At 37.0% G+C, this 16,372-nt stretch overlaps 1 protein-coding gene across 1 annotated transcript in view; it reads right to left on the reverse strand.

Moving 5' to 3' along the window:
* zc3h18 (zinc finger CCCH-type containing 18) overlaps positions 1-16,372 on the reverse strand; it is a 40,530-nt gene that overhangs the window by 8,450 nt on the left and 15,708 nt on the right. Inside the window, exons 10-13 of the mRNA XM_062420766.1 lie at positions 7,140-7,322; positions 4,943-5,068; positions 3,368-3,460; positions 2,367-2,645 (exon numbers count right to left, since the gene is read on the reverse strand). Of these exons, the coding sequence (XP_062276750.1) occupies positions 2,367-2,645; positions 3,368-3,460; positions 4,943-5,068; positions 7,140-7,322 (681 nt within the window). The remainder of the gene's footprint in view (positions 1-2,366; positions 2,646-3,367; positions 3,461-4,942; positions 5,069-7,139; positions 7,323-16,372) is intronic.

Consider the following 16,372-nt stretch of genomic DNA (forward strand, 5'->3'; position numbering starts at 1 on the left):
GGCACCACACAAAAACAAATATGCAAACAATATTTACACAGTTCTGCTAAATGCTTATCTGTCTGTTGAACACTAGCAACACACTTCCATGCAGGTGCGAGGCCGGGTACAAAAACATGCTGGCAGGCCAACATTCTTCCACCCACGTGCCCACACACCTTCAACTTAAAAGCACAGAATCCTGTTTTCCTGTATGCCCACGCTGTGCTCCCACGGCATTTTAGGAATCATAACCAGGTTTTTGATCCGGTATGACGAGACCAAATGAAAGCTGACATCTATTAAAAAAGTGGAAAACCCAAGCGCCTAAGGGTTGATTACTTTTCCTGAAAACAAAAATGACTCGCTCCAGCATTAAACTGTAGCAGTTCACAAAGAACTGAGAGATGCTGTGGCGTCCACTGCCAGCAATATGTTAAATATACTTATAGAAACAAACTTTATGAAAATACAGATTTCCTGGTTAGATTTATTTTATCATGTCAAATACGAAAATTTGAAGTCGGACTGATGAATCGGCTGCTTCAACTCTTTTCTCTGGAGATTTTTCACAGTGTTTAGAGTTTAATGTATCTCTATGCCTACATGTACATATACAGCAGGCATGACTTTGTCCAAATGTATAGCGAGCATGTTATGGCTTAGTTTTTTGTTTTTTTTAAAGATTTTGTTGGCATAGACACCTTTATTTAGCAATACACCGACAGGACACATGGGAGAGAGAGAGGGGGGTGTGACACGCAGCAAAGGACCTCCGACTGGGATTCGAACTGGGGTCGGCTGCATATATGTCACGCGCTGTAACCGTTATGACTTAGTTTGATTAGTTTAATTTATTGTTTTTACACCTATTATTCTTATATTTGTTTGTACTACGTGTATTTTATACATCATGTAGTTTTACTTCTGAGCCTCTTTCTTTACCTGATTGTCTTGTGTGGTTTTATTTTATTTTTTAAAGCACTTTGTGACATTGTTATGGAAAGTGCTACATCAATAAAGTTTAGTATTATTATTATTATTGTTATTGTTATTAAGTTATCCTGTTTACAGCTTCTTACAGGTTCTGGCGTCTGTATAACTGACAGCTGAAGTTACACTGAGACCAAGTTCACATCACCACACTACTACACAACTACTGATGACGACAGCTGTACTGTATGATCGGCTAGATGGCATAGAAAATGAATCATCACATGTAAAGTTACAAGTGCAAAAAAGCTGTCTTCTTAACTTCACTGCCACACCATCCCTGAGTCTTGCTTCATTTCATAAAAGCTTTGTTTTCCTCTTACATGCTGAAACTCTGGTGATGCAACCTCTATCCACACCTGAAACCACACTGGAAAAGCGCCAAATTTAGTTTGGATGGAGAACACAGAGGAAGTGCCGCCTTTTTATATGTAGCTGGCAAATATAGACATTACAAATAAATTCGGCATCTTCTTCCTGACAAGTAAGAGCACTTCCCTTATCTCTGTAAAACATATATGTTACAGTGTAAATAAAAGTGCATTTATGTCCAATCAAGATGTTATCCAATAAGAGGCAAGTAGAAATGGCTAACATGGCTTACTGGGATTCTTCTAATTGGAACAGAGCCATCATCAAAGTGCTTTTTCCTGTCATGAGAGGGCAAAATGTTCACTGAAGGAAAAGTGTTTGGCTTTGGCTATAGAAAAAGTTATAATGTTCACAAGTTTTCATGTTTCATGAAGCTGATGGGTGATTGGAGAATGATCTGTTTGATCTTAAACATAAGAGGACAGAGTTATTTACCTTTAATTCTTCTACAGTCTCCACTCAGGACATACACAGTGAGGAATGGAGGACACTACTTGTTTAGCCAATGTGACATGAATAGCCTCTTAGCTGCTAATGTGAAGTGTGCCAATACTGAGATCAATAAATGATCAGGGTGCCCATGTCTCATATGATAAATCCATATTATCAGTGATGGGAATAACGGCGTTATAAATAAACTGAATTACTAACTATCAAAGTAACATGCCCAACACTGCATATTATAGACATGATGATGATAATTACGTTATTGTATGGTTAGTCAATAACATAATTATTATGACAGGTCTAGCTGCTATAGGAAGCTGCTTGTTTTCTCTAGTCTAAACAGATTGGCTTCCAAATTTGCAGGTACAGGCATTTTGTCATAGAAGCCATGATCAACTTCAGACAACTGAGTTTGAATAGACCGACAGGAACACAACTTTTCCTCTTCCTGTCATAAATACATTTCTTAATCCAAAAGATTTTCAGAGAAAGACGACCCTGCAGCAACATTATCCTTTTATGTCCCACTTGCACATTGCTTTAAAAAGAACAGAGTTTGATGAATAAATGCCTACCTCCGGGGCGGATGCTGCTGCCGTTCTTTCCGTCGGCCTTCTCTTGGATTGGGGGGCTTTCCAGGTTCCCGTGGTGGCAGGGGTCTCCCCGCTCCGCCGGGGCCTCCCCCGCCACCTGCACCTACAGCCTCCCGGGGATTGGTGGGAGGCTTCCCTCCCTCTGGAAGGGGTTTGGGAGGTCTACCCTGTGGTCCTCCAGGCGGAGGAGGGCTGGGTGCTTTCTTCATGGGAGGCTTTTCCCTGCGAGGAGGGGGCATGGCACCCGGCTTCAGCGGCATGCTTTGGGAGGGGGAAAGGGCACTTCTTGGTTTTTTCAAGCATGCAGACAGTGACAAACAGGCTATATGCTAACAAGTAGCATGCCAGCAGAGCACATGCAACGTTTCAGCTGATGGTCAATAAATAATCAAAGTGACCTCTTATAACAATTTATGAGTTGAATTAAGCCTCTTGTGAACAATCCTCCTCCTTCTTTTCCATGCTGAACAGTAATGAGAATAATCCAAAGAGAAAGATGGATGGAGGGAAGGGGTGTAACAGTAAGTGTATCCATCCCAAAAGGTTTGGTACAGGATGTTTGGTTGGGAAAGTGACTCTGTGACCCAAACAATAACTGTCAGAATTCACTTACTCTAACATGCACAACAATTATTTTACAGAGTTCCAACCAGAACGTTTTGGCAGTGCACCATACTCATGGATGCGTGCTAGCTGGCTTATCCGACTTAGCCTGCTGGAAGTCTTGTAAGAAACAGAAAGGATGTTTTCCTTTTCCACTGCAACACAATTAAACTGTGTCAGTAATAGTTTTGACCAATGAGGCGCTGTTGGATATTTACATGTTTTCAAAATAAAGGACTAAATTGTAATTTTCTACCTTTTTTTTCCTGCCGTACTGACATTGTACTTAACTGTGAATTTTGTGTACTGTTACACCTCTAATGGCAGCTAACACAGCATGGCTAACTATGGCTGAAATGAATGTGTGTGCTTAGATTTACCCTTTAGTGAGCACAGGAGGAAGGTCTGGTTTGTTCTTAGCATTCCTGGGTGCTGCTGGACTCGGTGAGGGAGACGTGGAGAACGATCGAGACCTGTAAATCAATAATCAGTGATTGTATGAAGCTGTGTTATGTCATTCAGAAACAAACCTCACAAACCTACTGTGAGGAAAAATAACTGACACACTATTCTATCATCTATAGCTTGTATATCAAACAATCTTGCCATACAGATTTTAAAATGTTTTGAGATGTTTATCATCTTTGAGAATGATGTTAAATCTTTGGTAATTTAACTGATTTTTTCGTTTTACCTTATGGACAAATTTCTCAGGTAACATCAATACACTGAAATCTACAGAGTCTGTTTTTTTACCTGATGACAGCTGATGTTATATTTAAAGGACCTAATATTGTAGCTGAACTATCAGTGTGTAAACAAGCACAGTATTATTTGACACTATCATTAGCACTACATGAACAAATAAAGGCTGGTTGCTGAAAAAACCCTGGAAAAGGAGTGGAATTACCTGGATTACAACAACTCACATGGTCAGTGTAGCACAACAATAATTATGTCACCACTCTGTTGCTTTGACTGTTGATGTTTTTTTTTTTAAACAAAACTACTGATTAAGATATGTCACCACTTTGTCAATTAAACTCAACTGTTCAGATGTTATAAAAGAAAAAAATAAGGGATTATTCTCTTAGCAGAACCTGAACTGCACCAATTAATAAGTGTTATTTAGTTTTTTCAAACCGATTAAAATCCAAATAATTACTTACCTGTTTTAATGCTTTAACAATATATAAAGTGTTAATGAGTGAGCTTTACAGGTGCTGATATGTTTGGTCAGAGCCTTGTTTCCATTCTATATGCTTAGCTAAGATAATTGCCTCCAGCCTGCAGATTAAAATTTAATGTAGAGGCATGAGAATTATATAATTCATCTCATTTAACCTGTGGCAGGAAAGTGGATAAGCTTATTTACCAAAAAGTCAGACCATTCCTTTAATGAATCAGAATCAGAGCAGCAAAAAAATGTAGTATCATGTTGTTCTGATGTTATGAAACTGTTTATTATACTAAATCTGTCAGGATAAAAAAGAGGAAGGTTTCTTAATAAAATATAATTTAATCTACTTAAATAAAAGCCTTTCTCTTATGTATGCCTTTTATTATGACATTACACCTTTAGCCTCCTGTAAAACCTCCCTTTGTCTTTTTTTATTATAATTTGTGTATGGTTTAAACACACACTGTATAACATGTTGATAAGTTAAATTTAGATGTGCATGTAGGCAGTTGGTTTTTTTACCCTTTGGACAGAGTTAGGCTAGCTGTTTCGCCCCTGTGTCTTTATGCTAAGCTAAATGTCACATTAAACCTCCAGCTGCTCACTCGTCCGTTGCCATTACACATGCAACAAAAGCTTGAGGCTAATCAGATATTTTTTAAATAACTAAGATAGACGTCATATGCACGTCACTGTCTTTCTACTATTGTTAAATTAGGTTCATAATACTTAACTTAATCAAGACATTTCCACACACACACACCCTTTTGTGTACCTGGAGCGGCTGCCGCTGAAGGAGCTGCGCTGGGAGGAGTGGCTGGAGTAGGAGCTGAATGAGGAGGAGCGGCTGCGAGAACGAGATGAGCCTGAGCCCGTGTAGGATGAAGAGTGAGACGAAGACCTGCGACACACACAAACACATGTAAGACCAATGAAGGGCTTCTTAAATGATCAAACATCCTGCTACACATATAAAAAACAAGCAAAGTGACGCATGTAATCTCTAGGGATTACAATCTAAATGCAATCTTCCAGTTGGGATATACATATTTTTTTGTCCAGGCCTTTTGTCAGCCTTGCAATTCCAGATCAGGGGACAGTTTTAATACCTAAAATGCATATTGAGTTTTATCAGAATCGTTTAATATTTATATAGCTAAGAACATAACTCCCTTTTACTTGTCATGTGAAGTACTACTCAGCCTGTGGAAACAGCTGAAAAATGAGGTTTCTAATGTTTGACACTACAAAGACGCCTGTATTTCAAACTAAGAGTCATTGATATGAATTGTAGTTTCTGTTATGAATGACCAGAAACTGTTGTGCATTCATTTTGGCATTGCCCATTTGTGAATATTTTCTGGCAAAATACCGTTTGTGCTTTTATTGTTGAAAATATTGATGGAAGTGTTTATTTTAAACAAACAAAAAGCAAAAGAATGTGCTATGTTAAAAATAGTATTCATTTATAGTTGTAATACGTACATTTTCTTTTACATGTACATTTACTCTTCTTTATTTTTGTTATATGTACCCATAATAGTTTTATACATTGTGTAAATATAAACATCTCTTTCGTAATAACTTGGGGTCAGGAGCTGGAAAGATGTGGGCGTTTTCCAAACAGAGGCTGTCTAAAGAAAAGATGCTACTAGTTTCATTATGGATAATATATAGAGTTGTCACAAACTGACCCACGCTAGGAACTAAAAGTCAGTATAAGAGTGAAAGCTGTCATCATGTACTTCTTCATTAAGTGTGCCAGGAAAAGGAGAAGAGGAGGTGGATTACTTAACCATTCACAGCCCAATTATGAAATTTATATATAAATATTCAAATTGCAAGCAAGTAAGTAAGTAAAAATGATCACCCAATTCTGTGTTAGACCTTTTTAACCAACGTCATTCCAACTTATCACAACGGGTTTTACACTTATCATTGGAAATTATGGTCAATACGACAAATTATGAATTCATACATTTGATCATTCAGTTTAGTCAGGGTACTGTTGGTTTGACTGTTTATAAAGCATAAAGTACAAATTATCACCCAATTCAATGAAAGCAGTGATAATTATAATTGCATAGAATGTAGTATGGAAACAATCGTGTGATTTTCCAGCAATTAGACGTAATAAATCTATATTTCTGACATTAAAAAAAACGTTGATAAAATGGGTAATATTTGAGCCGAGGACAACAGGAGGCTTAAACATTAAGTGAGTAAACATGACATCTACCTCTATCTTATGTGACTTCCCTTAAACCCAAAAGCACAGGATGATGAAATTACAGCTACGCTAATTATTAACTTAGAAGACGTCATGGTTATAATGATTTAACAGAATGCATATAGTACAATGCCTGTAGAGTCACAATATTAACCCCCGTCTTGGACTTGTTTTATTATTTTACAACTTTGTATCACAGTGGATGTTATTAGGATTTGACACTGATTAAACAGAAATGACCGGCTGATGTAAACTAATGACAAATATGATGCGGATGTGTTGTTTCCTGATTGCACCACGGCTCTGTCACAACTCACGTTTCAACATCTTCTATAAAGCAACTATTTCCAATATAGCTTCACAGTGCTTTACTCACATTTTTCATTTTACAAGCATGGTGAAAACACACTTGCAGCTCATTTATTTGTATTGTACTTTTCAAAACAATAGTTACACAGTGCTTCACAGAGCACTGGAACACTGTTGTGGTAACATGTTTTGAAGCTGTACTTTACCCAGTTTAATTGAGACACAGCAGCGCGCCATCTTATTTTTTTATTCTATGTGTATTTGTATTTGTTTATTAACAGACGGAAAACTTTACCATTCCTAATTAATTTCCTGCTGAGGAAAAAAAACAACCATTTATACAAACAGGTTAAGTGAAAAGTACAGAATTGTTTTTCCAATCGCTTCAAACATCTTTCCCCCTCATGATGACACTAAACAGGGGAATTCCTACCTGGAGGAGTTGGACAGAGAGACAGAGGAACCAGAGGGTCGATGACGCCGACGGCCTCGTGGTGGTGAGCCCAGCCCGGGCCGTCTCCTGGGGGATTTGGACCGGCGCCACGGGTCTTTCCATTCATCGGGCCGCCTCATGACTGGAACAACATCTTTCTTGGAGGGAGGCTCCATGGGCCTGCTGAGAGGATGGAAGAAATTAGACGTAAGCTGAACGATAAAAGCATATATTGTTTTACATCCTTATTTCTTCTTTTGTTTTCACCGCATTGAAATCAACCTTATCGCATTAAAAACATTCAACACATATTCAAATTTGGGGAATACTAGAAATGAGAATTCAAGGAACTAGCTAGTTTTTCTTTAATAGTATTGGTATGTAGTGGACCCTGAGTTAAGCATGTTTATGTCAAACTATTGTGTCCAAGGTCAAAAATGAATTTTCATGCCTAGCTTTTGTAAACTTTTTCTTAATATTGGGTGAAAATAATTTGGCAGTGTTTTCATGCAACAGCTGGACAGCACTTGAGCCACTGCAGTTACAAAGCAGGCTGTGGTGATTTAGCATCACTCAGAATGAGATAAGTGCTGTTTGACTCATCCACTGACTTCCCTCTTACTGGTTCCTGATGTACATATATAGACATTATGCTTCAATGACCCAATTTGCCCTTCACTCATGCCCCATCTACTGTATTCTAATACAAGGTTGTGGTCAAAGTTTGTGGAGGTATTTTTAGAGTTGAAACTCATTTGGCTACCTTGACACATTCATGATGAATATCAGAACTGGAAATTTCTTAGCACCCCACAATTACACATTTTTATATTGTATGACTACATTCACATAAATAATCTGAAAAGTCTGATGAATTGAATCCTATGATTATTTCTTAACATGACACAAGTCCAACTGGTACGTTGAGGTTGTCACACATGTACATGACTGATGGTTTTTTAGGTATGTGATGCAACATGTGTGTACTCATTGTACTGTGTGTGAGTAATGAATAGCTCTTATCGTTTAGCTAATAGCTATCGTTTGTCATGCACTGCATTCAATTCAAAAACACGCACATTGGTCTTTACAGTGTTTACAAAAGGACGGCGCTGTTAAAATTCTGTTTTGATTAACAGAAGAACAACATCAAGAAAAGAAACCAATTAATAGGTGTACAAAGCACAAGTGTGTGATCAGATTTCACTGTATGAGGTTCACGTTCATAGTACAGGCTTGGTCTGGTTGTAACATGCTCAGCTAAAACATAGACAAGATAAATCAAAATGCACATGATAGAAGACCAGATTAAAAACGATTTATTATTTATTTAAAAAAAAAGATTTATCCGGCGGTCATCTTCTTAATCAGCCTTTTGTGAATTTGTTTGGCTTGAATGTAACGGATGTTTATTTATATGTCAAAGTTCCACACAGCAGTTTGAGTTTAAAGCTGAATCTTTGAAAAAAAAAAAAAGTAGATGAATTACAGAATATCTTAATATTAAGTATGTCCTCTTTTTCTTTAATGAAGGCCTGCACTCGTGCTGGCATAGACTCCACAAGTTTGTGTAAAATCTGAAGACCCAGGTTATCCTGGCATGATTTCACAATGTTCCAAAGAGCATGTTGTTATGTCTCAGATTGCTGGGTTTTCCTCCGTCTTCAAGTGCATCTATAAGTGTTTCATGGGGTGGAGGTCCAGCTCGTGTGGAGTCTACGTTCTTAGTACATTCTGTATCTGTTATGTTGTTGTGTTTAGTCTGATGCTTTCGTCATTTACTATCTGCCTGTTTGTGCTTTAGACATAACTGATCCAGTTTCCATGCACTGCCCCCTTACAAACTGTAAGTCTAACCATGATGTATGCCCCTGTTTGCTTAGAATAACAATCTGATTTCTGACTTAATTCTGATGCAGTATTTCACAATGCTACTTAGAAGGCTGGGCGGTATATCGAGTGTTAAAGATATATTGATATATTTTCAAAAGAGACATTATCATTTATATCGATATAGTTTATTTTGCGTTAAAATAACGATACATTTTTGTCATTCTGAGTCAAAAGGTTAATTACTGAGTTAAGTTGTCAACCCATGTCTGTGTCTCTGCTGCACATGGAGGGCTCAGGGCTATTTTCTGATTTACGTTCAACAGTACAAATAAACTTCCCCACACACCTCCACTCTACCCTGCAGCACTTCGCCTCAAGCCTCTGAACCCGAAACGCTGGCGTACTGTATAAAAGCACAGCACGCTGCACACACACAGAGACAGTGAACCATGTGAAGAACTCAAGGTGATAACTACACTTGTCACTGTAAGTGCAATAAACTACCAGAGTAAAAATCCAACAAGAGTAATTTAATTGAATCTGCCCAAAAGGTGAGGGTTTTTAAATGGGGGAGCACGGACCAACTATTCATTCAATTAAAATGTACTATAACAGTATATGTATCATTATCGGGATATGAAATAACCTATATTGGGAAATGAGATTTTGGTCATATAGTCCAGCCCTACTACTTAGTAAGCAATGATCTGCTAAAAACTTGAGGTACAGCCATATTTATGACAGGTGAACACTGGCTGCAAACTTTCAAACTCTAAAAACCTTCAAACTGTCTGATTATTTCCAGGCAGGTTTACGTGAAAACATTATATTTCTCTAATGTGACCTCAGCCTTTTGGACCACACTGTGTGTGGGAGCTGATTTGTGATTAACCGGAGTTTCCCCAAGTAGGGGAATCAATATTTATATGTGTGCAAAGTCAGACCAGTGTTTAGCTTCAAGTGAGTATCTAAATATTTGTTGGAGGAAATTAACAAGGTGACAGTGGATATTCCCACTTTGAGAAAGAGAGCCGTACCTGTGTTTCAGTTGCTGTATGATGAAGGCTTGGTATTTTATTCAGTGTAGGAAGTATATTTTGTTTAGTATTATAATAGAAACTGCCTTAGGCACAGGTGCTGCAGAAACTATTTGAAGCTAAACATCACATGTAAAAAGGAAGAACTAAACTAACACTAACGATAATCTGGGACACATAATTAGATTTGTCAACAATGAGTGATACATACAAATTACACATCCTCCAGTGAATGAGAAATTCCGCAGGTGTGATGCAAGAGCAAACAAGTAAACGCAACCCAGAGTTAAAAATAGTCACAACACAGGTGCTATTTTTAGTTCTGCCGTTTGCTTTGGGGAAGGAATGAAAAAAAGAGACAAGTGGGGAAAGTAATCTCATAAAGTCCCTTTGGTACAACAATAGGTAATGGGATGTTGTCATATTTATGAAGGGTTTCATGAATTGGCCTAGGGAGGCTTTGGTAAGGAGGAGGATCTGTTGATTATAGAGGCTAAAGCTTACCTTTGCATGAACCCAGTGTCACTGTTGTCAATCATTTAATTTATAGCAGGTGTGTTAACGTAATTTCATTACATATTAAGACTTGTTAAGGAGCAGCTGACTGATTAAAGTTCAACACATAATTATTTTTTCAGTTATTGGTAGTTTCAGAGTTAACACCCACACAACATGGTGTCATCATCAATGCACTGAAGGGGTGAAATGACCTGGATAACATTGGTTTACATATCGACTCTTTCTTGTGCAATAAGTAGCACAGAGTCATGTCATAGCACTCTTCTGCTTGGAGATTTTGTTTATAAGAGAAATACTTTTTGTTTAGTTTTTTTCATTTCTAACCATTTGCATGGGAAAACTTGACCCTGAACAACTCCTTGCTGCCTCTGGTAGGTCATATCGCTTAAGGGATTTACGTCACTCATCACTGAACACAATTGCAAAATATGGGCATTAACTCCCGTCTTGATTGATGATTGCAGTGACAGGTATGTCATCCTCATTGTTGCTACTTCAAAGGTTGACAAGCAAAACTCAAGTTCCACAATTTCAAAACCAGAGAAGGCGGGTGAAGCAATGGAAATATGTGACACTGCTGGCCGTGTCATAAACAAGCCGTGATCAGATATGTCCATTCTGAATCACAACTTTACAAAGGTTTCTAAAAACCGGACGACTGCTTTTCCATTCCACCATTATACGTGTGACTAACAATGGTTACCATTAGCTAGCTGGCTTGTAACAATGCAAACAGAGTTGAAGTTGTGATGCAATGAGTGGAGTGTTTTGTTACGCTGCATGCCCCAACAGAGGCAGACTTTTTAGCAGTACATAGAAGTTGTAATTACAAATTTCCATGCCTGACAGTGAAGAGCAAAGATTCATATAAAGCAGGAGTGTCAAACTCATTTTAGTTTAAGGGTCACATGCAGCCCAATTTGATCTCAGGTGGGTCAGAGCAGTAAAACCATTGCATAATAACCTACAAACAATAAACTATATATTTTTAATAAACCATCTATTAAAAAAAACACATGAACATGCTGAGAATTCTTAAGAAAAATCTGTTTTTTCAGATTATTTTGCACAGAAGCTGCTGATTGACATTGTTTTGTACAATGTTCAATATATGAATGGTTTAAATATGACCACAATATGTATTCATTGTTTTTTCAGAGAATTGTATTCTGGTCTGAGTGAAAAAACAACAACATCTGAAGCAGCAGAAAAATTGGACTGGACTTCTGCAATTTTCATACTTTGCAAAGTGTGCCATATGTTTGACACCCCTGATATAAAACCAAAGCACTAAAAAGGTTTAGCAAACAAGATAATGTTAATGCAAGATTTGCATTTTGCATGTAAACTCTGATTTGGCCTTTATTTCAATACTGGCTTTATTATGAGAATGTATGTGCGTTCGTCTACTGTTAAAGACTTTACTATATTGTTCACACCAGTTCAGCTATTCCCTTAATAATTCTCTGGGTTTTCAGTAAGCAGGATTCATTTATGATATTTATATGATATTTGCCTGAATGTAATGAATTTCCTGGATTTGGATTAGATAAAGAAGATATTTCTGTCTTGTTACTTTATTTAGAACTGTTGATTATTTCTATAAATCATATTACAGGACAAAATCACATATCATTTTTATAGTATTTTATTTATAAATTAATCTTACATTTTTATTAAGTTTTCTCTTAAATTTGTGCACGTTATAATATTAGCTTGTATTTTATCATTGCCTTTTACTAATGATGTAATCTAATTCTGTACAGCACTTGGGAAACTCTGGTTATATAAAAATAAATATGACACTGCACTCTACAATTTTTTCCCCAAGTTATTAACATCAAGTGGAAACATGGAATAACTAAAAGAGAAACATAAATATTTGTTGTTTAAACGGACATATGCAAAAAGGAAACATAACACTTATGATTTCACACTTCATGACTCACTGACACACATTATAGTGGACAACATCCAACCACCACAAACCACCAATCATCAATGAGTCTCTGTAGCAAACACATTTGCGGGGCATATCATGGCCTAAAATTAACAACATGCAGATGGGGAAATGGATGGTAATATGTGAGTATGTCATCTGTGTCCATTTTTGTGGGAATCTTAAACACATTTTTACACCTCCTACGAAATATTTAAATGCCTTCACAACTCAAGAGGCAAACATGCTTTTTTACACATTTACTTCTAGTTGACAATTTTTATTAAGTCATTTTTTCATGTTCCAGTGACAGACCGCTAGTTAGCAACAGTGACAAGAATGTACTATATCAATAAGTCAACTCTTAATGGAAGCTGCAGTTCTGAACTCATGGTAGCGAAGTCGTAAATGTTCATGTGTGGAGCACATATTTTGATGATGAAGATTTTAAAAACAAAAGCATTTATTTTAAGACCAAATCATTAGTAACTGACATCTAAGAATAGGCTCACAATTGTTCAAGTGTGTTAAACCAGCAGTCAGGTGTCTATATGAACAGTGAGAGAGGTTTTCCTCTCTGTAATGATTCCTCCTGTTCATACTGACTATTAAAAGATCTCTTTCAAATTTGCTTTCAATGTAAAGTGATGGAGGACAAAATTCACATTGTGTCCACACAGTCATTTAAAAGTAGATGTGAAGCTTATATGAGGCTTCAGCAGTCTGAGTTAGTCATATCAAGTGATATCTGACACATTGAAATCCTTTTAGCATCAAATTCCCTCTTTGTGTCTCCTCGGACAGTGTTTCTGTGGGCTGTGGTGGAGGTATAGGAACAAAAAGAGGGAACTTTGCTTCTCGGCACTTTCCCTCTCTCTTGTAAACTATCATCCAATCAGGTGAAGTCATCATACATAGTATCAAGCCTGATTTAATTGAGTGAATCATTTGTGTGCTGTTGAAAAATATGCAAAGTATTGAGGATGTAAATAACGTAGCATGACAAAAAAATTGTTGTCAGCACAGATAATACAATACACAAGTCACTTCTTCAGGTCACTGTTATGCCAGGAAGACTATTTCTACTTTTCCTGACAATGAAATGTTTGCATTAAAAAGACTAACGTTGAAAGATATGTACTTGATTTGACTCATTTGGACAGCTAAAGCTTCATATTAGCTTCAGATCAACTTTTAAACACATTTTTACACAGAAAGAGGTGTGTGGATCATGAAAGGATCTTCTAATGGTCTGTATGAACAGGAGGAATTACTACAGCATGAAAAAGCTATTTCAATATTCATTTGGATGCCTGACTGTTGTTTTAGACTTATAAAAACTGTGAAACCGTCCTTCAAGTTGTCATACGCTTTTTTCTATTAAACAGGAGGGTGGAACATAATGTTTAACATTACAAAAAAATATATTTTAGTCATTAGAGTGGCATGTTTAAAATGCATTGCTTTGGTGATGTATAATGCTTCTACCATTCTCTGGCACATCAGCCGATGACTGACAGTTTGGGGGAGATTCTGGCTGCGGCAGGTTCAGTTTCATTCATTTCATGCTGTTCCTGCTGTTATCAGAAAGCATCTCACCAAACCTGAATAATTGTGGTTGTGCCAACAGGAAAAGAAACGTCCATCAGACAGAGACACCATGCTGCTCTCAGTTTCACAATGGAGACTTGGACTCTGTTGCTGTTGGAATTGAGAGTGTGGGTGTTGCTGGTGGAGGTGGGGATTTTTCTTTTCAAGATTAATCAGAAAAAACAAATGCCAAGAGGATCAAGATGGTATCTGACAGCTAATGTGGTTTATTTGATAGGTAATGTTGTGCCACCCGAAAGAGGTAGAAAATAAATACTGTGCTTGATTATGTTTATACCAAGGTTATAATAGTTAACTAAAACTAAACGTGAAAAAACATTTTAGTTAACTGAAATAATAAAACTAAAAATAACCGAAAAATAAAATAAAACTAAATTATACAGAATATTTCTTTAGTTTCAGTCTTTGTCAATTTGGTCAAAATTGTAAAGACAACAAGCATAAGGAGGCAATGGTGCATATGTTGACGCTGGGATGTCTACATGACTCAGGCAGTATTGTTGAGTATGTATTCTAATACCTATTCTGACTTTCAATGTTGTTCCTGACTAATTCAACCAATATTGGTCTATCATAGATATATCAGTATCTGCGTAAATGTTGTCCGATACACGCTGATATTTATTTAATTATTTTTAAGCTACATATGCAGCATTCTATGTATATTGGATCCTTTTCCTTAATTTCATTTTAATACATACATAATTTTTTTGTTCTGTGTGTTTAAAAAAAAAAGTATTTATAGTAGTTTATAATTATTACATTCACAGTGAAGTTTACTGTTTCAGTGTACAGAGGTCATTTTATACAGTAAAGTTTATTGTTAAACTAAAATATCATACCTTTTTTTAATCCCTTACATTGGTATCGGTATCAGTATCAGCCACACAAATACATTATTGTCCCTGCTGCCCACAGAAGCAGCCATCTGACAGCAGAAATGTACTGAACCTAAATAGTTTGCATGTCGGCATCATGAGAAGAAATCAACAGCGTTTGTATTTATTGATTCATTGATCTTATTTCCCTGCCCGCTGCAGCAAGTGAGGGGAATCTACTTGAAACAGACAAGCTCAGACACACTGGGAGCTTATCACTAGTAGATACAGGTAATAAGTGCAAAACCCATATACTGCAGGATATGAGCACATTTCACTTCATGAACACCACAGAAATAGACTTTGATAGGGCTGGGCGATGATGGCAAAAATCTAAATCACGATTAATTGAAATTTTAACCTCGATTACGATTAATGAAGGATTATCTCCACCCTTGATGAACAACTATGCAGTTTCACAGCTTCTTTTGTTTTGTATTTTACACTGCTGCCCTCATCCGATATTTTGTGATATTTTTCGCACATGAGGATCTTTAGGGAGTGAAAATAATGATGTTTTAAGGTGTGACGCTGTGGTTAATGTCTAGTTTACTTGATTAGAACTATGAAAAGATCATGGTTTGGGTTAAAATGATCACTGGAGACAGATATGCAACCTTTACTGTCATGGTAACAGTGAACACCACGATTAATTGACATGAGCAAGATTAAGTCGATTAGAGTTTCTAAATGTCGGTTTTGATTATTTTTCGATTAATTGCCCAGCCCTAGACTTGGAGCATAAAAAAGGCAGAGGTTCTACGTGAGATGTGTGTCTCAGATTCAGTGTGGACGGATATATTGATAAAATGGAACTGTATCTGTTCAGTGAGACGTGACTGATGGCCTTTCAAGTTATCTCCACATAGAGTACGTACAGCATTGAAATAAGTACAACTGCATTTCATGTGCAATCCACCGCCACCAGGGATTTTGGGCCCCATGTAAAGATATCACATCGGCCCACACCAACCATGCGCAACTGCTGTAATCACACCTTTACCCGCGAAGGCTTGAAGCTCTCTTAAAGTCCAATTCTAACTGTACAATATCCACTGACATTGAGCTGTGATAATAGGAGAACGATTTTCATGTAAATAGAGGGGGGTATATGGGCAATACAGAGGCTTTGGATGGTTAACAAGAAAAATAAAGTGTTAGTTTGATGAGTACATTGTAAATAAAATATTCTATTACTGTCTATTAATGATAATAGGTTAATTTAAAAAAACTAAAAATGTTCTAATATTTTTAGGGCCCCTGTCAATCACGGGCCCTAAGAATCATCCTATCTTTTCACTCCCTTACAGCGCCCCTGAGCATATATATTTTTCAGTCTTCTCCCATTAACACTTTCTTTTTGCACTTTTTTGTCACTTTCAGTGGATAAATGAACTTGTTACTATTTTAGTAACC

Source organism: Scomber scombrus, chromosome 6, assembly GCF_963691925.1.
Source record: "Scomber scombrus chromosome 6, fScoSco1.1, whole genome shotgun sequence".
Lineage (NCBI taxonomy): Eukaryota > Metazoa > Chordata > Actinopteri > Scombriformes > Scombridae > Scomber > Scomber scombrus.